Genomic DNA, 24,032 nt, shown 5'->3' with positions numbered 1-24,032 from the left:
AAGTAACTTAATTATAGTAGAAGTAACTTTTTTTTAAAGTAACATTTTATTATGTCGAATAGTCAATAAGAACAGCTATAAGAAAAATATCACAGTCAATAATATTTTATTTATAAATAAAAATACTAAACACTTATAAGATACTATAATAGCTGAACCCGTGCACTTCGTAGCCCGTTAAAAAGCCTACCTCTTAAATGTCTCAAACTGTGTGTTGAATTCGTTATCTGTGATCATGCTAGCAGTATTTTTTTTTATACCTATAGATTGATACTGGTCAGAATACTCTAAGTAATAATCTTACACTGATAATCAGTTTAGTTTATTATTATGTAATTTTATTCGTTTTATCGAAACAAGTCTGACAATATTCAAGTACCTATCCAATTGTATCCAAAATCCATTTGGATACACAATATTTTTTGTTCATCCTTTTGGTGCGTACACAAATAAATCAGAAGATTTCCAGACGCATGAGTATGCCTCATACAGCTTTCCATGTGAGAAGCATGGATTTTCCAAATTCCGTCCACACTCTTGCAGCGATTGTCCTTGTCCTTGTGATCATTGCAAAGGCAAGTCGCACTGGAAACGTTTGAATTCAAAAGGCATATCTGTTGGAATCATTGGGATGCATGGCAACAGTACATCTTCGCCTTTAAGCTTTCTATTTAAAATTTTAACTTGGATAATGTTGTTCATCAACTTTTTTACTGAAATCCTGGTAGTTTAGTAGTATGTTTCGTAGAAGAATAGAAGCACGCCAAATTTCAATGTTGGAACGTGCGGTGGCATGTCTGATGAATCAAGTGAATTTAAAAATTCAGTCCGATAATAATTGAAAACTTTGTCTTGATTCATTACGTACCGATGGCTGGTACGATATTGTGTCGTCTGGAATTTTGTTTAGAATGGTGTTATTTATTGTAGATATTTACATGATTATTTTGTACAATGTTTACTTCAGAATATACAAAATATCAATAAAAACTTGTAATTATGCCGTAGACATTCGGCGTCGGGAAAGTGGCGTCCCCATCGCCCAGGGCACTTATGTTCAGTGCTCTGCAGTAGCCCTACTCTGACCTTAATTGGTTGGGGTAGTCTGGTCCTCCAGGTTGGGGGTTAAGCGAAGGGCCAACGACCATTCCTTGTAAAAAAAATATTGTTAAGAAACCAAAAACCACTAAGCCTCGGAAATCGTTTGATAATTTGGATAACAGACTTGGAAACCGGACCGGAAATGCTGGAATTTTAAGATTTGGAACATGGAATATCAGAACTCTGTATAAACCAGGTTCTTTACAATGCGTATTAAAGGAAATTAACCGATACAATGTTGATATAGTAGGATTGCAGGAGATTAGATGGCCAGGATCGGGCAATATCAAATCCGAAAATACGACAGTTTTCTTTAGCGGAAAGAACAATGGAAAACACGAGAATGGGGTTGGTTTTGTAATTAAGTCATCCGTGTCGAGATTAGTAAAGAAATTCGAACCGATCAATGACCGAATATGCTACATAGTATTAACTGGGAAAACATTTGACACAGTGATCGTCAATTGTTATGCCCCAACGGAAACAGCAGATTGTGAACTAAAGGATCTTTTTTACGATGACCTTGATAGAGTACTTGACAATATCCCTAGAGAAAGCATAAAAATAGTAGTAGGAGATTTTAATGCTCAAGTATGGCGGGAGAGTATCTTCAAACCAATTGTGGGCAAAGAAAGTTTGCACCAAGAAAGCAACGATAATGGTATGAGGTTAATTAGTCTTTGCACAGATAAAGGGTTGGTAATAAGCAGTACGCAGTTCCAACGAAAAGATATATATAAACACACCTGGATTGCCCCAGGTGGCCAATACAAAAGCCAGATAGATCATGTAGTGATTGAAAAAAGATTTAAATCTAGTATAAATTCCGTAAGAAGCTACAGAGGAGCGGATGGCGACACTGACCATTACCTGGTTATTAGTTCATTAAAAGTGAAATTGTCAAGACAATGGAATATGAACCAAAAAGGAATAAAGAAAAATACTCGATTAGATATGGACAAAATAAAAAACCAGGAAGAAATAACTGCCTACCATAATAATCTTAACAATATCCTGGAATCAAATAAACTGGATACGGAACCTAATAGTGAAAAAGGGTGGAATATCATCAAGGAAGCTGTTAATAAAGCGGCCTATTTGTTTAAGAAAAAAACACAAACCAGAGAGAAACCATGGTTTGATGACGAATGTAGAGACGTTACAGAAAAGCGAAGTAAAGCTAGACAGGAAATGATCCAGGACCCAACGCCGGAAATTGTGGAAAGATATCAGGATCTCAGAAAAATTGCAAGTAAGAAAATAAGAAACGTAAAGAGAGAGTATGAAAAACAAAAAATAAGAAACATAGAAGAACACAGAAGGAACCCACGGCTATTTTTCGGAAAATGCAGATCTATCAAGGAGGGTTTTAAAGCCAAAACCAACATAGTTAGAGATGCTCATGGCTGTTTGATTACTGAGGAATCAAATATAGTTGAAAAATTCCGGAAACATTTCAAAGAATTACTGAGTACTACTAACGAGGTTGTACACTCAGAGGAATATCAAGAACATACCACTAACTACTCGGTACAGCCAGAATTACCAGAACCAGAATATGAAGAAATAACACAGATAATTAAATCTCTAAAAAACAATAAGGCACCGGGGGAGGACAATATCAATGCGGAATTAATTAAAGCAGCTAACCCAAAATTAATATCAAAGATTTGGCTATTGATCAAGGAAATATGGGTAAGTGGAAAAGTCCCGAACGACTGGAAAACAGCGATCATTTGCCCGATATACAAAAAAGGAGATCCGATGGAAACATCAAACTATAGAGGAATCTCACTTTTAGACACCTGCTATAAAGTTCTGTCGATAGCAATCCTGCGAAGGCTTGAAGTCTATACTAACGACATAATTGGAGACTACCAAAGCGGCTTTATGAGAGGGAAATCTACAACATATCCCATTTTTAGTATCAGACAATTGTTAGAAAGGTACTATGAGTATGGTAGAGAAGTGCATCTTTGCTTCGTGGACTTCAAACAGGCGTACGACAGTATTATAAGAAGAAAACTATGGGAAGCACTGGAGGAATTTGGTATACCAACCAAACTAATCCAGCTGATAAAAGAGTGCAATACCGAAACAAAATGTAGAGTAAAATTTGCAAATACACTGTCAGAAAGTTTTGAAGTCAGGGCTGGCCTAAGACAGGGAGATGCGCTTTCTCCAATACTTTTCAATATGGCTTTAGAAAAAGTAATTAGATCTCTCCCTGCTAGACAAAATATGGAAATTCTGGAACAGAACACTATTTTAGCATACGCAGATGATATCGTAATAATTGGTAGTTCTCGAATTGATGTGGAAATGAGAACTGCAGACCTAATCAAAGCAGCAGAACCTATAGGATTAAAAGTCAATCAAGAAAAGACCAAATACCTAGTAGTATCAAGAGAAGAGAGGGCTCTGGATGATATGCTAGTGGATGGATATGTTTTCCAACAAGTAACAGATTTCAAGTATCTAGGAACTAATATAAACAACCGTAATAATAAGCACAACGAAATCAAATTGAGAATTGCATCAGGAAACAAGGGATATTATGCACTTGCGAAATTGTTTAAGTCGAAACTTTTGTCCAGGAAGTCAAAGGAATATTTATATTCCAGCTTTTTACGACCGGCCTTGACGTATGGCTGGGAGATGAGGAGAAGTTAAACATATTTGAAAGAAAAGTACTACGTCGAATATATGGCCCTGTAATTGAGAATGGAGAATATAGAAGAAGAACTAACCAAGAAATATACCAAATGTTCAATAAACCCATTATAAGTTCGTATCTAAAAAGCAAAAGGTTAGAATGGGCGGGTCATATTTGGAGATCGGACGGTATTGCAAAAAATATTTTCGTTGGAAGATTAAACGGTAAAAGACCTAGGGGCCGACCAAGACAAAGATGGGAGGACAGAGTGAAAACGGATCTCACGGAAGTATCAGAAGAATTAATAAGGATTGAAGATAGTGAAGACAGAGATAGGTGGAAAGATGTGGTTGAGGCAGCGAAGGTCCTAAACGGACTGTAAAAGCTAAAAAAAAAAAAAAAAAAAAAAAAAAAAATTATGCCGTAGACACATGTGCCATGGAAACAAATTATAAATAACATTTAATGATTTCTAATGAAATTATCTAATTTCTAATGATTTCTTTCGCACTAATAGCAGCCATCAATAAAGAAAAATTTCCATCGTAAATCTCACAATGTCTGTTTGAGCACCTACCGAGATTGAGCCTATCACTTTTTTAACTTAGCTTATCTTCTGCCCATAGGTCTAATATATCTCTGTACCAAATTTCGTTGCAATTGTTCCAGCCGTTTAGGAATACATAAAGGACAAACAGACAGAAATCCATTTTTATAAATATGATGATGATATTATATTATAATATTTACATATATATTGATATGTAATGTAACCTAACCTATATTTAAGAAACTTGTTGGTAATTGGTATGATGTCACTTTTAAATATTGGTATACATTTGTTGGGTAGTAAAAATATTAGTATTGATTTGTTTCAAACTCTTATTAAATTTAAAATGTACATAATATGTTAGTTCATAATATTTAGCAGCCTGTTATTTATCGTATTTCTGATTCTGTTATTATTATTCTATTGTTACTAAGACTCACCCAAATCTAAAACAAGTTTACTTACAGGTTGGGTTAAGAAAAAAATATTATATTTAAAATTGTATCTAATATTTCTGAAATGAAGTTATTATTATTATTATAAGTAACTGATTATAATATAAATATTATTTGGTATGATTAATTTCAAGTCTTAACAGTCATATATTTTTAAATTATAACAAATGGACAACTTTTATTTCATTGAAAACTGTTTTAGCAAGTCTACCAAATTATTGCTATGAATGTTCACTTTAAGTTTTGATTTTCTGGCCCTTCTTGAAGTCTATCACCAAAAATCTCCCTCAAAGCATTCAAAGTTTATGATTAAAGCATTTTTTCGCTATATATATTCAAATATTATACACATCATAATACATCATTGTAAAATAAATATATTTATAGCTTTGCTCAGAATCTAAATTTTAATGTAAATAAAAATATATATTGCTATTTTATACCCCAGGTTATTAAGAAGTATATGGCACATTGAAACAGTCAATAGACCTTGAGGAGAATATAATTTTAATAAAATCATACTATTTATGCAGGGCAGGGCCAAGGTATTTTGACGGCACGGGCAATTTTTTGAAAAGTGCCCTTAATCAAATGCTCCATAATACATTTAATACTTTTTATACTTACCTACATATTTTGTTTAAAATTCTTATATTTATGGATAAGTAAAGGATTGCAAAACTTATTTGGATACAATTTATAGACGTATCGGCTGTAACACATACTTTTTAGTTTTCCAAAGTTAATGATTATAATATATCGCAATGTATATTATTTTTTAATTATTTGTAATATTATAATAATAAAAACTGGAACGTGGAGTATAATCTATAAAAAAAAAATATATATCAGAATATTCTGTCATAGATAATTTTGTCATTCAGCTATATTATTGTCAATTTGAATAAATATTATGCTAAAATTTATAAAATATTCATATATTAAAAGCGCCCTGGGCATCCGCCCGGTTCGCCCGTATCTTGGGCCGGCACTGTATTTATGTTTTTATAACAATTAAAGGAAATCACAGCAATACAAAGATGTACAATTCAAATCTGTGATATATTTAGAAATACTAAACTATTATCTATATTGTATAACACAATTAGGCATTTCATAGGTAATGTTATTTTTACAAAAGATAAAATATGTAATACACAAAACCATTAATGTTTTATAGATGATCAAAAACAACAAATTACTTTCTATACCAACTCTGAGCAAGTGACATTCTTTTAATTTTTTTCTGCAACTGAAGGATACCATACATCAATGCTTCTGCAGTTGGTGGACAACCTAAAGGACATTTAAACATTAAAAATATCATTAACATAATATGCATATTTAGGAATAGAGATTAAAATCAACAAAGTGGACATTAATACTTGTTTTGATTTGATACATTTTCAACAAAATACCAATCGTGTTGCGCAGATTATTATGATAATAAAAAAAAAAGGTTATGATTTGTTCAGAAATTTACAAATCAAGAATTCTATGATATTTATACAAATGCTCTGTGAGGGAATGATTAACTTTCTAGTACAATATAAAACATGAAAATATTGTACTTAACGAAACTTAATTTTTATATCTACTCTTAATGTATATTTAACAACTGCTATAAATATTTGGATAAAAAAATATGAACTATATTTCATCATAGGCTTAAGTATACATTAAGTCGGTTTATGAATTGCATTAAATATTTAGATATGATAACACAACAAGAATACTTTACCTGGTACATAAATATCAACTGGAATGACCCTATCACATCCTCTCACAACTGAATATGAATAATGATAGTAACCACCACCATTTGCACAGCTTCCCATTGAAATAACCCATTTTGGATCAGGCATCTAAAAACATTTAAAAATATTTAATCAATGAAATAATGAAAAATAGTCTTACTTACTTGATCATAAACTCTTCTCAATGCTGGAGCCATTTTGTTTGTCAGTGTTCCCGCGACTATAATAAGATCAGCCTGACGAGGCGATGCACGAAATACAACGCCATATCGATCCATATCGTATCGAGGAGCAGCTATGTGCATCATTTCAACAGCACAACATGCCAATCCAAAAGTCAAAGGCCAGAGAGAGTGCTGAAAACAAATTGTTTTATGAATATTAAGATCAAAACGGATCAAAATATGACAAAAAAAATTGTTTATTATTTAAATACCTTACGGCCCCAATTCAAGACATCGTCTAAACGAGCAACAGCATATTCAGCCATATTGTTTGTCTTTTGAAATGGTGAATATGGACGATATGGTTTTTCTGTAAAAAATTGAAGAAAAAAATTAAATTTTATTTTAAGAAAAAATGGCACAATAATAATACAAAAAGTATAACAAACCTTCTACATTTGTATCTTGAGATGCTGGTTGAATTTTGGTAGATTCATTTCTGAGACAAATTTGGGTGACAGCAGGATTCTTCAATAGACAATTGATGTTCTTGGAGGCAGAGAAGATTTGACTTGGACGGCCTAAGTTATTAATCAAATAGCATCTATAATGTTAGTTTTAAATAGTAATATTATTAAATATAGTTAATTAATTTGCAGTGTAACCTGTGACTACAATTCTCCGTAGAATAATTATTTAAAATAAAAAAATAGTTTGACTTAGGTACAATACATCTTTTAGTATTCTACTTATTAAAAAATATTGAAAAACAAAATATATATGTAGTTATAACTAGGGATAAGAAGTCATACCACCAGAAAACTAAATTAAATTGCACCATATCACACCATACACAAATTGACATAATAATTTATTATTATTATTACTCACCAATCATCTTCATTTTTTTCCGTGAAACCAACAGATGTAAGAATGCAAATAAACAGACACTGAATTATACTTACAACCTAGCTCTGCAATTAGCAGTAAAGTAACTGGACCAAATTAAAAGCAAAACGAAAAACCGACGAAATGTACGACCTCAGTCTCATAAATTCTGTGACTCTGTGTTATCAATTGTTTGGTCTCGCATTCTCGTCTGACAACAGTTAAACGTAAGCAGCTGACTTGAATACGTGATCCTTCTGGTAACCTCCTTCTCGTTTCCATAGGTCTATGCTCGTATCAGTGGCTACTATCAGCATAGAACAATACCACAGAATATATGAAATATATTTTTATAAATATATTTCATAATATATACCTATTCTGTGACAAACTGACAGGTGACAATAGTGACAATACCATCAGGCATCAGCGCCATAGCCCATAAGTACTAAAAGAAACGATTATTATTATTCAAACCATGACAAAATAGATCTATTTTGTCATGATTCAAACGATGTAAACAAGATATATAAAGATATATGTATAAAATATGTATTTTCTCTACATCGTGGTTATTTATTATAATTTAGTGTCAGCTAGAGCCAAGATGTTCTTTACTTACATTATTTTAATTTTTTGTATTTTAAAATTAATATTTTTATTTTATAATTGATGTCTAATACTAAAATTATAATGAGTAACCACGATGTGTAGAAAATACGTATATCTTAACATCAGTTTTAAAATAAAAAAATATTAATTTCATTAATAACATCTTGACTTATGCTGTCCCTAAGGGCTAGGAACATGAGGTTATAAGTAATAAAGTTGACACCAGTGGCAGGGGCTGTAAACTTGTGAATGGCATGCGATTTATTTAACACAGGAACAGTGGTAGCCAAAATGGATTAAGCCATTGACATTGAGGATTATACGAATCTAGGACAAAATATCCAAGGACAAAATATCCAACGGCCAAAATATCCAAATTTATCCGTTTTTACGTAAATTAATAGATTACACATTACTTTCGAATAAAATTAACTCAAATATCAAATTATTTAATTATAAAAATATACCTAATATTATATAATAATTATATAAATATAATTAATATATTATTTAATTTAATATATATATATATAATTTTTAAATTTTTAGAAAATAGTGTAGGTAGTCATTTTTTAGCAAATTATTCCTATATATTCATAAAAACAAATTGTTTTACATTTTATTTTATATTATTTGGCTATTTGACTAATGTTTGTGCAGTATATTTTGTGATATTATTATACTAGTAACGTAATTTATATATTTAGGAGTTAATTTTATTAGAAAGTAAAGTGTAGTATACTAATTTACGTAAAATTTGAATATTTTGTCCGTAGATATTTTGACCGATTACCATGATATAAAGCACCAGCAGAGTAGCAGACCGTTTATCATTTATCCCCTGACCAGCGACCCCTCTGTTGAGTGTTGACTGCTACAAGCCTACAGCTGCTACTTCTAAAATTTAATGTCTTAGACTCGATCGGTTACGAGTGTACTACTACATTTTAATTTTTAATATATTATAAATTTATAAACTAAATAGTCGAAATCGTAAACGAATATTTTATAAAAGTTACGACTAGTACGATACGTGAGTTGTGTTCAATCATACAGGCACGTAGCTAAGGGGTGGCCTGAGGTGGCCCTGCCACCCAAAATGTTTACAGGCCACCCTGATGGCCACCCCATTACATTGAAAAACATTATTTTTATTATGATTCAAATACCCAAGGCTCAAATAATTTGGTTAAAAAATTAAATATATTTTAAAATTTCTATTATCATATTTGTTATTTTTACATAATTGTCTTTCCGAACATAGTGTGACCATAGTGGTCAGATTACCAGGATATCAGAATTCAGAATAGAAATCGTTCATCCATACCCGTCGTATTCGTCGCGGCATGACTTGTTAGTGGGTACCTTATAATCTATAAATATATATTTAATCGCCGAGGTCTAATTAACTATAACAAATAATAACATAGTATATATGTGATATTATATAGTATTTTATTACAACAGCGATCAGCGAATGAGTATGTGACCCGCACAATATTATTAATTATTATTCACTTATAATTTAAACAAGTAATGTTGAAAAGTAACAATAATATTGTGTCTCTAATTCTGTACTATTTTCTTCTTTACCTAGCAATACAACTATTATTCAGTTGACGTTTGAAGACTTGTGTGGTTGTGGTTGTCGCGAATTGTGATCCATGTACAGTGTATTAATTTAATAACTAATAATGGTATTTATTACTAATATAATACATTTATATTTATCTAATTTATTTGTTTATCAAATTTAGTTCTTTTTGTAACTAATTACACTATTATATTCAGAAATTACAATTTTATTATATTATAAACAATATACCTATACATAAACATAATTCTATAAGTGTCTAATGTGGGGGGAAGTAAAACTGTTGGCCACTCAATAAAAATATTGGCCATAACTGTGCCACCCTAATTATTTAATCCTAGCTACGTGCCTGCAATCATAGGCGCAATGTAGGTGTTTAGCCCTTCTCCCCCAATATTTCCTTAGCTTTTCCAGATAAAAAATTATGAATCTAAAAATTTCGCATTGGTTAGGTTAGGTTAGGTCCAATCACTTTTTTTAATATCCATAATATAATATATAAATTTTTAACTGTCTTTAACCGTGGACAGTGGGTTTAATGCGGATGCCGCACTGCTTTGATTACCGACGAATACTATACTTCCGTACCAAGATGCATATTTTAATACCTAACTCGAATAACTACAACATACCTATATTTATTGTTTTGATAAAATAAGTTACTAATTAACGCGTTCTCTAGTTCTTAGTTCAGCAGAAAAAATTTCAATAGACCGAAAGAAACATTTCAAGTTAAATTTGTAACTAAAATTATGATTTGATAAAATATTGAAATCCATACATGTCATTTTCATGTTTTAAATTACCTTTCAAAAATAAAATTTTTTTTTTCCTCAGGTATTCCGTATGATCTATAAACATTTTTCTGCCGTTTAAATATTTTTTCACTGTAAGTCGGACTACGCAAACTAACTATAATTTTGTCAACACTTAACGTCTTTTGAACTAAGATCAAGGTTAAAGCGACGCTGCCTCTATTTTTTCTATGATAGTTGATAATCTAGAATTCTATGAAAATAAAATATATAATTTATTAATTTATTTAATCAAAAGTTCAATATTTAAATAACCTCATCTAAATCCTTTTGCGGATCGCCCAATCAAATACAAGTGTTAACAATGGAGTAGTTTATAATATCAACATAAGTATTTGATATTTGTATGTACTGCCATTGATTAGACGTATTACACAATATTAGAAATACAAAGTTCATAGGACATTTTTATGTTTAAGTTTAAAGTTTCATTTAAATTAACTGTAAAATGTCTTTAAAAAGTGTGGCATTTGACTTTAAATCATTGTTTTGAATTTTTGAAATACATTTACTAACACCAAATACTTGATACTATAACAAGACAGAATTATTGGCCCAAACAAGGAGTGGCGTGGCATGAGACAATTTAAACCCTCTAAATCTTTACAAAGTCCACCAAATCATGAAGGTACTAAAGAAATTAAATTTATCTAAGATAAAATTAAACCAAAATAATATATATCGAATATATTATGTTATGTTTTTTTCTATAGAAAATATGGTACAAAGTACGAGCATTACCTATAAGGTATTAATTTATGCTACCTGTGTAACAATTAATAATTTAATTATATTATTACAACGGCCAACTAAAGGTCGCCACACACTGCAGCAGTGGCGGTAAAATTGTGTCCCGCTTCATTTAGTCATAACCGCCACCGCTACCGCTGCAGTTTATGGCAACCTTAATATTGCTTACAAAGTAAAAATAACTTTATAATCGTTAATCAATACGCCATCTGTCATTAGTAATCACAATGCAATGGAAATTGAAATGACCAGTTTTCAACAATAGGTAATTATAATTAATTTTTTATGGTTTTGTAATAATACAAGAATATATTTTAATACGATACTTATCAATTTATACTATTAATATTAGATTAATTATATATTTTGTTCATTTCTCATAACAATTATTTTTCTTTTTTTTTTTAGATTATTATTTTACTGTGTATTTACCTACTCAGAAAAACTAAAATTATACATCAACAATATTAATTACTTTAATTGTTTCAATATTTACAATTAAACTGTACAATTTTACTTATTCTTAGATATTAAAAATACTAATTTTTAATATACAAATTTAACACAAAATCGTATTTATTAGTTTAAAAAAGTTTATGAAAAAATAAAATCTAACAAAATATTTTTTGTAGACTATCGACATTTTTTTTAAATACTTACAAAAAATTCCAATTACAAGGTAAAATTTGGTTATAAAATAAATCCGTTAATTTTTAATTTAAAAGAATATAATATAATGGTTGTAATGTACTTGATATAATTTATTGGATAAGTAGGGTAAATAATATGAAAAATAAAAGGCAGTGAGAAATAATAGAAGCCAATACGTCATGATCAAATGAGTATCACTTTGCAGCAGCAGCCGTTTGATGTGCTTTAGAGTTCAATGTAAGGTTACTAATAAGCCGAGTTCCGGAAGCCAATGCTGATGGTGTACTCTGTCTTGTTATTGTGGACGAAGGCTCATCTTTTCTAATGACCTGTGAAAAAAAAAAAAATGTTAAAAACAAAAATAATAATTTGAAAAATTATTTTTAAATGTTGATAGGATTAGCATTAGTATAAGCAGGTTATTTTTTTTCTCCAAAAGAAACTATTTGAAGTGTTTGAAGAAGTCCACTGTTTATCGATGATAGATAATAATGTACAAAATCGTCGTGCAGACATCATCGTAATAGAAAGAAGTAAAAACTGCAGCCTCATTCTGGACCTGACTATCCATAGGGAAATAAAAGACCACAACAGGATAATGCAATTAATGAAGAAAAGGAAAAGATGTATGAGCCACACATTCCATAGCAGTATGGCATCGCAAATTGGGAAGTGTTTAGACGCTAGTTTGGAGCTCAGGGTATAGCCTCAAGGTTACAAAAGTCATTCTTCCGATCACACAAACCCGCTAAGGAGGAGCTTATCAAATTATATCTATCAGTTTTGAAACATTCACTGTACATGATAAATTACCATCTATATTCATAATGAAATAAGTCCCTCTCGATTTTATTTGAATAGTTAATTGTCAAATTTAAAGATTGTCATAAACCCTAGCTATTATATAATACTATACTAACCATATTCTTAACAATTGCTGTAAATATAACTCTGGTCCTATGTATTTATGTATTAATATGCTGTGTCCATTGGCAATAATTCACATTTTGAGAGGCTCACTTTTAGTTAGTATTAAATATTAATAAAAATTGTTTCTCTCTCAACATTCTGTTTCATTAAGAGGACGTTTCACCCGCATGTGTTGTCTCCGTCTTACAAGTGCGTAACATTGCAAAAACTGTTTTGCGCGGGAAAGAACCGAGAATGATACAGTTATAACTAAGAAACGAAATTTTCATCACATAAAAAGGAGAATTTTGTCTGTGCAATATCGTTTTTATTTTTTCGATATCAGAACTACAAAAAAAGTTATTCGTGCTTAAAAAACGCAAAATTAATGTATTATAAAACAATAAGAATTTTTTTTGTATAAGTGATATCGAAAAAATAAAAACGATATTGCACAGAAAAAAATCTCCTTTTTATGTGGTGAAAATTTCGTTTCTTAGTTATAACTGTATCTTTCTCGGTTCTTTCCCGCGCAAAACAGTTTTTGCAATGTTACGCACTTGTAAGACGGAGACAACACATGCGGGTGAAACGTCCTCTTAAGTGTAACCTCAAGTGTTGATTGATTTTCGCTTTGGTCAGAACACACATTTTGGATTAAAATGGTTTTTGTAGACTTTCGTAATCAGCTCTAGTTTCAGACTACCAGCTAAAACCAGAAAAATTGGTTTTTTGCATTCATTTAAAAAAACGTAAGTTAGGTGGTTATTGGAATAATAAAATAATTCTCCCAAGAGCACAGCATTCAACATGTGTTAGCCACACCCATTCCCACAGCTGTGCACAAAAGCTAGCCATCTGGCAACCTTAGTGAGACTGAACCTAGATATAGAGATACACTGATATAGACCAAGGTCAATTCTCAAAACTAAGTAAACCAACAACTGGAAAGGACAAGCTACTCCACCCTATGAGCCAAACAGAAATCAGCTTGAGCTACAAACTCAACTAATACTATTAAATATTAATATCAATTAATAAAAAGTAAGCAATATTAATATTATTGGACAGCATTAGGCTATTAATTTAATCCCAGATTTAATTGTAAGGTTTATACAACAAAAAAAATATATATATTCAGATTGTAGGTAGCTAAAATTAACTGTAAACAAATATCAACACTTATTTGTTTTATGATTACAATATTGACTTGTATAGTTGTATCAAGGAGAAAGAGTAAAATTCAAATCATTCATTAACTAAAATAAAAATAATAATATTAAAACTAACCGGTTCATCTTCATCATCACTAAGTTCAATTATCATTGTATTTTGCTCAGCGTCATACTTTTTAAGTATTGTATCAAGTTTATAACGCTTACGATAATGAGAATAAAATGATTTCAAATGGGTTTGAGTCTTTGTTCCCATTGTTTCAGCAATGGCTTTGAAATCCTTTCCATATTTGCGCATTCCTAAAAAATATGAATTAATATAATCATTAAAAAAACTGTTCATATTATAATTATTATATACAAAAAAAAAATTAAAATTTTTAATTCTTAAAACTAGTTGACATTGTTTAATTTAAGCAAACATAATTTCATTATCATTGGCTAATAAATCATTATTTTTAAATATATTAAATAATACTAATACTAATTTTTCACCATTTAAATTTGATTTGTTGTAATGTCATGTTTTACTTACAGCACCCTAAAGCAATTACTAGTAGTCTAGACAGAGAAATAGAATGATTATGTGTGAAAACATACTATTACTGCAATATTTGTTATTAATTATTAAGATGTAATATCAAAAAACTAGAGAACTACAGTATTGAAAAACTATATAAAAATTAAATTCAAATTTTATTTAACACAAATAATAACAAATAATAATCAATAATTGTGTGTAATTCATAATTACTAATTTTGTATTCACATTCAATATATAATAACAAAAATCATTTCCCTGAATTCTCTAACCTTGATAACCAATCAATAACCATGCAGAATAATATATTTTTAAACAAATAAAAATATAAAATACACAATAATCAATAAAAGTATAAAATTAAATTAAATATTCAAGCGGGTGCCTTAAATTGTGGTACATCTAGAACAATATAAGGAACAATGAAGCAAGTACAACACTGAAAAACTCATACCTAAGTTAATATGGGTGAAAAAATGACATTGGTTGAATCATTGATAAGTTTTTAAAAGACTTTCAAATTAGAATCAATCCATCTATTCATTGAACTATAGGCCAAGTTTTTCAAACCTAACTGATACAAAATAAATGAAATATTCTCTCTCTAAAATGAATCATTTGATGGAAATAACATAAACATTATAACTTAAAATAAAGCTTCTGAAGACACTAATTCAAGAAACCATAAAATTTAAAATGCCTAAAAAGCAATAAGTAAAATATTTGAATGGTAATAATAAAAGTCAGAGGTTAGAAAATACCTGAACACCTGCATTTTTAACAAGAACTATATTAGAACCACTGATCAAATGGTTAAATGAGTGATGAGCGTGATCAAAATAATGACATAGACTGGCATTTATGCACGTTATTTGCAGACGCAGATCCAGAAAAATTTAACAGGGGGTGCTCAAAATTGTTACACCTTACTATTTTTTTAAATATTACCATTTTCTATATGATTTATTAATGCTAACTTTTCTTTCATAATAATTGTTATTGGCGCTTCCCGCCGTCGACGCGTGTCGTTATACACACGAGTATACGTCGAAAACAATTAACAATAACAGTTATTATTGTCGTAGTGACGGCGATAACGAAAAGCACCGAAATTATTATTATTATTGATTTTATTTTGAAAAATAACAAATTATATAATTTATAATATATATTTATTTTGTTGGTGGCTAGATAACAGGGGGTGCCCGAGCAGTGAGCACCCATAGCCCCCCTCTGAATCCGCGCCTGCGTTATTTAATTGATCATGTTTTAGCACGATATTAAATTTGATTACAATACAACCGAGCTCTAATTGTAGAATAAAAATTTGAACATTTTTGAGCCACTGTTATGGAAAGGAGGTTGCAATTTGGTAAAATTGTTTGATAACATTATTACATTAATGAATAGTGTAATAAATCGCTTTGCAGAATACCATATGTTAGTTTAAGTGTTTTGGATAAACTAGATATATTAAGTATAAAGTATTTATAGGAGAATGTTGTGATCAGCTTGATTAAAAGCTTAATCAACCAAAGATTTGTATTTAAATACCTCAAATAAAATCAAGAGAGTAATTAGGTTTGTAAAAGCCATGAACAGCTTTAAACGACCAGGAGAAATATAAAAATTGTTTGGCAACTAAGATAAAATTAACTGAAGGATAAATAGAGATTACCTAATGATTCAAATAGAAGCAATTCAAGAATTTGACTCAGAGGGGCTATACGCATTAAAATGCTAACGTATGATCAAAAAATATTATTTGACAATATCGCGAAAGCTATTTATCATTTGGTTTCATGTCGAGTGGTGGAAAAATACCTATACCTCAATGCTTTATGTGTGGTGAAAAATTATTTAATGAAAGTATGGTACCAAGTAAGCTGAAAAGGCACCTGCTTACAAAACATGGTTTTGGGTCTGAAAAGCCTCTAGACTTTTTCAAAAGGTTAGCCTCAGATCAAAACAGCCAGGCTTCAAAGTTTATAAAACAGTCAACTAAATCAGATAAGGTACAGGAAGCTAGCTATGCTGTCGTGGAACTGATATAAAAAAAAATGAAATCTCACACAACAGCCGAGTCAACCATTTTACCAGCATGCTGTGAAATCGTTAAAATTTTGTTTGGTGAAGATTTTGAAAAAGAAGTTAGAAAAATTCCGTTGTCTAATAACACTGTCCAAAGGCGTATTGAAGACATGTCTAAAGATTTTGAATTCCATGTGAATGAAAAAATTAATGCAGCTGAATTGTTTGCCCTTCAATTAGATGAGTCTACAGATGTAACCGGAAAACCTCAGGTTGTGACATTCGTAAGATTTATATGCGATAATGACTTGATAGAACAATTTTTATTTTGTAAAGACCTTCCTGAAACTACAAGGCGACAAGACATTTTTAATTTGATTAACAATTATTTTACCACTGCTAATATATCACGGAAGTTTTGTTAGTGTTTGTACAGATGGGTGCCCTTCAATGATTATTAATTGGTCATTTAACTGGTTTTTTGGCATTAGTTAAGAAAGGAAACCCAGATACTATTTTCACTCACTGCTTCATAATATACAGAGAAGCTCTCATTGCTAAATCTTTGGTGCCCGAGCTCAATGAAGTATTGCAAAGTGTTGTCAAAATGGTAAACTTCATTAAAAGTAAACCTTTGAAATCAAGATTATTTAATTATTTGTGTTCTGATATGGATAATGAGCACACCCAGCAGAAAGTGAATTGATTGATATAAAAATGACTGTGGTTAGGTTATAGTACTCTAAATTAGTTGAAGATACTGCCAGAGAGTCAAAGTTAAAAAAAATCAAAATAAATGTAGATGTCTCATCTTTTTGGATAAATCTATAAAATAAGTATCCCAAGATTTCAAGAAAAGCTATGAATGCGATACTGCCTTTTTCTACATCCTATATTTTTGAAGCAGCATTCTCTTCAATGAATACCATCAAAACTAAAAATCGATCATAACTGAAGAACTTGGAAGACGACATGAGGGTGTACTCATCAACCATTCGACCACAAAGGAAGCTAATAATAAAGAGAAAACAGTCCCAAATTTCTCACTAAGATTAGGTTTTTTATAAAAATTGTGATTATCTTGTTTTTACATTTCAGTAAATTAAATATTTAGGATAATTATAATATTATTTTTTTTTTCCATCCTACCATTTTAAACTGTTTGCTAGTAATATTATACTGAAATACAACTACTTTGGTATTAATAATTAATATGATGAAAGTCTAGTATAAAAAAAACATGTATACATGTGGGATTATTATTATTATTATTGTCAGTCCTAGTGTGTGATGTACTGATGTATGAACCGTGATGTGCGTTGACTGTAGAGTAGATTTAAGTTGTTTTAATATAATAAAAGATTTGTAGTATTCATACAAAACATTTGTTAATGTTTGTTAATCGCTCGCAGCCCATTAAAAGTTACAAATACCGTATTAACTTCTACATACATATATCAATCAGTGACAAGTGTGCCGTGACAGAAAAAGGTAGGGAAACACTGATTTAATCCCTTTAATAAGTATAAATTATTATTAATTATGGTAAAATATAAAATTAAAATAATTTCAATTGCAGTGACGAAATGGTTATCGAAATAAAGTATCACAATAATTCATAACATATATCGGTCATCATAATTTTATAAAAATCCTGATTTGTGTTATAATCCTAATATCTTGATCTTGAAAATAATACAAATAGAGTGGTCACTCAACTATTTAAACAGTAAAATAGATGTAAGTCGTTATTTTTTTTTTTAAATCACCTTACTGGTAACATTTTACGAAGCTCACATCACAAGTTTTGAAGGTGGATTCAATATTCATAGAAAAGACACAAATAATAAATCGTAATTTAAACTTTGGAAAATATAAAATTCAAACATTTTGTGAATTATGTAAATAAGATACTTAACTAAAGAAGGATTTAATACTTCAATTAAAATAGAAGGTTAGAAGAAATAGGAAAGTGCTAGACCTCTCCAAGTCTCCCATCCAAATTATGTCTATGAAAATATTGTTTACTAGTATCTAATAAGATCTAAACTCTTAAGAACTAAGATTGGCCTATAGTTCTTATGATAAAGGAATAATTGAGAAGATTTGAAATGGAGGGAAACATGCTTATAGACACTAGAGATAACTAACATAGTATCTAGAGTAGAAAATAAATTAAGTAAATAATAAATAAAAATATTTGTCCCATAAACCTAAAAATGAAACATTATTATCAAGTTAACATTTAGAATTTAAGACCTATCTTTAAGCGTTGATAAGAATACAGTGGTAAAATTGTCAAGTTTCCTTATTTATACCTTGAATAGCAAGCATAACTTCATCATTGCTCCAACGGGAAATAATACGACTTGTAGTAGGTTCAACATTTCTATATTCAGTAACATCTAGTTTAAGCTTCTTATGCACATGCCCAATTTCTTGTTTGTTGGACTGTATCTGAGTCATTAAAATTCACAATTCGAAAAAAAAAAATATATAAAAATTAAGAAATGCAACACATACTTTGCATTTTAATGATACAACCTCATCGTCCATTGCCGATAAAACAGTCTCTCCTTGACCATTAGATCCAGATGCAATAGATTGAAGATCATCATGATTAACATACATGCCTCGTGGTGGTAAACGCTTATTACGAGCAACATTCAAATGGCGATTATTTGGACGTGGTGGACCTAGTGTTGGTCTAATACCACCATTGGTTCTCCTGATCATGCAAAACAAATTAAATTTATTTATTATGCTATTTACATTTATCATAATTTATAAATCTTTATGTTTCAATTCATACCGGAAATGTGTATGGCATGTGCCACACATTGATCCTTTTTGGGTGGGATGAAGCATTGTAACAATAACTCCACAAATTGAACAAGACTGTTTTGAACTTCCTTCTCCGGGGTCCTTCTAAAAAAATATAAGTACTTAAAATAAGAAAAAAATATTTTGTCAATAATTAATATTTAATAAAAGTGGACGCTAGAATGAAATTTACTCTTCACTTAATTTTAAAAAAAATACTTCTAATATTATGACTGTGAGATCTAGGTTAAAATAAGAGTAAAATAACTTTTTGTAAGATTAAAAGTGAATATTATAACACAAGAGTCAGTAAAGTAATTATTGTATGAACACTTTAAATTTGCAACTATAAGCATTAATATTTTGTAATTTTGTATACTCGATCAGTTAATAATTTATTTATTGAATATTATAAATTTTACTTTAAAAAAGTGAGTATTGAAAGTATTGTGAGTTTATGAAAAATATTACCCTTTTAATTTGATAATAAAAGTTATTTTGCTATAAAAAACATACTATGAATAAAATACATAACTGGAGTTCGTTGATCGGAAAGACTAAGGATGGTCACACATCATCGATGTGCCATAACATCAAGGTAATTATTCTTCTATAAATGTTTTTTAATATTTATCAATTAATAAAACTTAACACTATTAAGTTTACTACTGACATAATATGTCCAATAATTGACACCCATCCACCACATCTTTGCAACATGTATGCTATAAGAGGACGCCACACCCATAATCATGTGTTTTCTCCATCTTACAAACATTCAACATACCAAAAACTGTTTAACGTGATAAAGAACAACTTTGGCTGTAATCCAATTTAAATTTGTACATTATAAGAGAACTTTTATCGTGCAACATTTTATTTGTTTGATATCACAAATACGAAAAAACTTCTTATTGTTCAAAAAAAAATCATGATTTTAAACTAAAACAACTTCTTCTTCTTTGTGATATTGAAAAAATAAAACTATTTTGCGCTGTAACTATTCTCCACTTTATAGTATTTAAATTTGAATGGTTAGCTTGGAGTACAGCCTAAGTGGTTCTACTCAGCACAAAACAGTTTTTACTATGTTGTATATCTGTAAGATGGAACCACACATACAGGTATAGAATCATCTTAACTCCAGCTAACCTACAAATTAACTAAGCCTGCAGATGAAAAAGTAAAACATGTTTGGGTTAACAACATTAAGTTATGCTAACACTACCACAGTTATTTTCCAGAATTTAAGTGTTTTCCATATACCTCATTAAACATGCTTCCTTTTTATATATTTACAAAACTATAATATTTTCATGTTATAAATTATGAGAAATAAAATTATTATAGCAAATTGTTATTTTGTACACCATGCCTAAATGCCAATGTTATACTATACACACTATCTTAACATATTAAGGGCTGTGCGAGAATCAAGTAAAATTTGGTGACAAGGACTTAATGCAATGTCCCGTTAAACAATTTTTTTTTTAACTTTAATTTTATCAAATGTCAGATTATCATAGGTTAAAAATAACAATGAAATATCAAAATAGCATATATTTCATATGACTGGATATTTTTTTTTTTTATATATATATAATAATTGTTTACCCTATACCAATAAAATATGTATACTACAATGAATCACTTACTTATTTTAATTTTATGTTGTATTCAGTTCAATAGTAACATGATAAGGTAATTTTTTTAGTAAAGTGTCTCATCCTACAAATACATGTTTACAATTGCATAGTATGGTATGGTCTTAGTAGATTAAAAATTATTTCTTTCTTTACCTTTTCATCGGGCTCAGACTCAGCTGAACTGGAGCCTTCTCTACTTCCGTTTTGATTCTCATTTGCACGGACATTTGCTAATTTTTTAGCTTGTCGGTCTATAACACTGCTCTTCTTTCTTTTATTTTTCCAAAGATAGTAATATTTTACTAATGATGCTATTGGTTTATCAGGCATCTAAAAAAACAATTAAGTAAAATGTGAGAAACTTAAGTATTACATTTTAATCATAATTCAATTACCATTTGTTTAATGCGTAAAAAATTCTTTCCAATGCTATTAAAGGCTGATTCAAAAGTAACTTTATCATCGGTCGTCCAGTCATCTGGTAGAGGTGCAAAATTTGATAGGTCACTAAGAGCCTTTTCCATGTCGTGGTGATGCCAGTATAGCATTCCCAATGCCTGTTCACTGTTGTAACCATATTTTTCTTTTGATAATAATATGTATTCATTTACTATATATATATAAAAAAAAAAATAATAATTAATGTTTTCTAAAAATTAAAATTAAAAAGATAAATATATGAGGATTAATACATTTAATTTCGGAAATATCATCGGTTGGAGACCAAACTAATAGTGCTTTTTTGTTCAGTCGTTCGCGTCTATTTTCTGCAAGTAATAAAACCATTAAATAGTAAATTCTTATAGATAAGACTCGTGACAAAACTTACTTGGAAGTACTAATAGCTTTGGAATGACAGCCTGATAATCACGTCCCACTCTGATTTTTTCAGCTAAAAAATAATAAAAATTAAAAATACACTTTCAAATAGAGTATTAAAAAAAAAAAATGTAAAACTATAAAACCATGATACAGAACTTAAATATGACATGGATCTTGACCTTTTAAGAAAAAACCTTGATAGGAAACAAAGTGCACATATTCAGAAATTGATGTGTACGTCAATATTTATGTTATACTTGTATGTTAATAGTATAAATGCGTAGACACTTGTATGAGATCAACACATGTATTGAGTTTTACAGATCGTAGAAAATCTTAAAAAATTGTTAAACTAGTTCGAAATTTTTAATATGCTTTTCATCGATTCATTTAAAAATATTCACCTGGCTATTTAAATGTTTTCGGACATCTGTCAAAGGATGCTTACCGTTTTCTTGTATGAGATCGTCGATGTCCATTATTTCAGCATTTGCAGACGGTGCTGGACGTTTGCCGTTTTTCAAATCTTCCAAATTATCGTTAGCCATACTTCCTTTGAAAAATACTAATGCATGCTACAGCGAATAGGCGCAAAATCAGCAATTTGAACTGTGCAACATACAAAAAATTAAAAAACTTAACGTAACGGATAATTACGAGCAGCCAGTGTATTAAGTATTTGTTAAATTACTGGAAAATTGAATATTAAGTAAAAATATAAAATTTTGCTAGTGAACAAACGCATCGTCGTATTATAAAATATGGGATTTAGAAAATGACACGTTTTTCTCCTCCATGGGCGGTATTTGAATTCGTTTTATTTTTTTTTTCTCTTCTACGTATTGTCCACCTCAACATAATATTATAGATTCGGATTTCAGACTCACTTGTGCTTACCATTACCCGCGAAGCCGAAATCTTTATTGCCTTCCAATTTAGTAACTTAGGAATCGGATTTCTCGTCGTAGTCGTCCGACATCGAGATTGAAATAAAATTACTCGTTTCAAAATGACAAGATATTAAGAATTCAAAAAAAAAAAAGGAAAAACTTGGAATAAAAACGATAGTTCGTTGCCCATATAGACCATGGACAGTAAGTTGTATAATATATAGCATATACCTGCAGCTATGACGCCAACCCAAATATAATAACGCGAGAGATCAGCATTGCAGCGAAGGTGGAAACGCCCGGTAATGCGTCGTCTATCGTAGTGGCAACACTGACGAAAAACATGGCGTCTCTCTTGGAGGGTTATTAAACCTTGCTGGTTTTGAATAATGTACCTAATATTATTATTATTATTATTATTATTATAGTTATATACACATATTGTGTATATGACTATAATATGGTGTATAACGCATAGCCTCCGCCACCCACCGGCCACCGTCACCATACTATACAGTGACTGTGTATACGTGTATAGTACCACCGCCTCATCAGGCTCGTCGTAATCTTTCTACATCGACCTATGAATGTGTGTTTTATAATGTAAAGTAAATGTATACTTAGATAGGTAATAGGTATATAACATACGATTATTTACGCGATCTAAACGTATTACAAGTTACAACTATATGGATCGTCTTCGTATCCGTTAAACCGCGGTGCGAGACGGGTGTCAACCGTAAACCCTTTATACACTAATTGACTAATTATTTACTTATGATGATTAAAACTACTATTAACATTAATACTAATGAGTTAATGACGGCCACGAGAATATCGCTATTTCGCTAATCAATTACAAATATTACAATAATATTAAATTATAAAACTTTCGTATCAGTCGCGGTTATTGGCGTACACAGGGATAAAGAATATATTAATATAATAAAGATATGATAATGATATTAAAACGTATACGTCTAGAATTCTCCAGAAAAAACAATAATGAACGCTATTGCGGTTTTATTGCTATCGTTTCTTTTTTAACGATTTCCAGACGCGACGCTCTCGCTCGGTTGCTTGGAATTCAGACCGTTTCTGGCGTTTCTCCTCCGAAGGCTGCGGCGGTCGGGCTCTCACGCATTCCGCCTAACGACGTTTCGAAGCATTGCCGTGTTTACAGTGTTTACACCCATAATAAT

General features: G+C 30.2%; 2 protein-coding genes across 4 annotated transcripts; both read right to left on the bottom strand.

Moving 5' to 3' along the window:
• Window positions 1–5,805: 5,805 nt before the first annotated feature.
• Window positions 5,806–7,763, bottom strand: LOC107171011 (uncharacterized). Its single transcript, XM_015521245.2, has 6 exons — window positions 7,575–7,763; window positions 7,133–7,264; window positions 6,956–7,053; window positions 6,684–6,875; window positions 6,504–6,627; window positions 5,806–6,058 (listed from the first exon to the last, which is right to left on the bottom strand). Exons 1-6 carry the CDS (start codon window positions 7,585–7,587, stop codon window positions 5,961–5,963), a joined length of 657 nt encoding a protein of 218 aa, XP_015376731.1. The 5' UTR covers window positions 7,588–7,763; the 3' UTR covers window positions 5,806–5,960.
• Window positions 7,764–11,793: 4,030 nt separating this feature from the next.
• On the bottom strand, window positions 11,794–23,016 carry LOC107171263 (REST corepressor 1-like). 3 transcript variants are annotated; one of them, XM_089218836.1, is made up of 11 exons: window positions 22,828–23,016; window positions 22,389–22,549; window positions 21,948–22,010; window positions 21,811–21,885; window positions 21,514–21,728; window positions 21,272–21,448; window positions 19,462–19,577; window positions 19,173–19,377; window positions 18,968–19,106; window positions 14,193–14,377; window positions 11,794–12,322 (listed from the first exon to the last, which is right to left on the bottom strand). In XM_089218836.1, the coding sequence occupies exons 2-11, from the start codon at window positions 22,486–22,488 to the stop codon at window positions 12,188–12,190; spliced, it is 1,410 nt and encodes a 469-aa protein (XP_089074962.1). In that variant the 5' UTR covers window positions 22,489–22,549; window positions 22,828–23,016; the 3' UTR covers window positions 11,794–12,187. The 3 variants fall into 3 exon arrangements, with proteins under 3 accessions (XP_089074962.1, XP_089074963.1, XP_089074964.1); XM_089218837.1 differs by lacking the exon at window positions 22,828–23,016 and having other exon boundaries at window positions 19,462–19,574; window positions 22,389–22,694; XM_089218838.1 differs by lacking the exon at window positions 22,828–23,016 and having other exon boundaries at window positions 19,194–19,377; window positions 22,389–22,692.
• Between the last annotated feature and the right edge of the window lie 1,016 nt (window positions 23,017–24,032).

Source organism: Diuraphis noxia, unplaced genomic scaffold, assembly GCF_037042655.1.
Source record: "Diuraphis noxia isolate RWA-SAM2 unplaced genomic scaffold, SU_Dnox_SAM2 contig0002, whole genome shotgun sequence".
Classification (NCBI taxonomy): Eukaryota; Metazoa; Arthropoda; class Insecta; order Hemiptera; family Aphididae; genus Diuraphis; species Diuraphis noxia.
The sequence above is the reverse complement of the archived record's forward strand: the minus strand, read 5'-3'. Positions and strand labels throughout refer to the sequence as shown.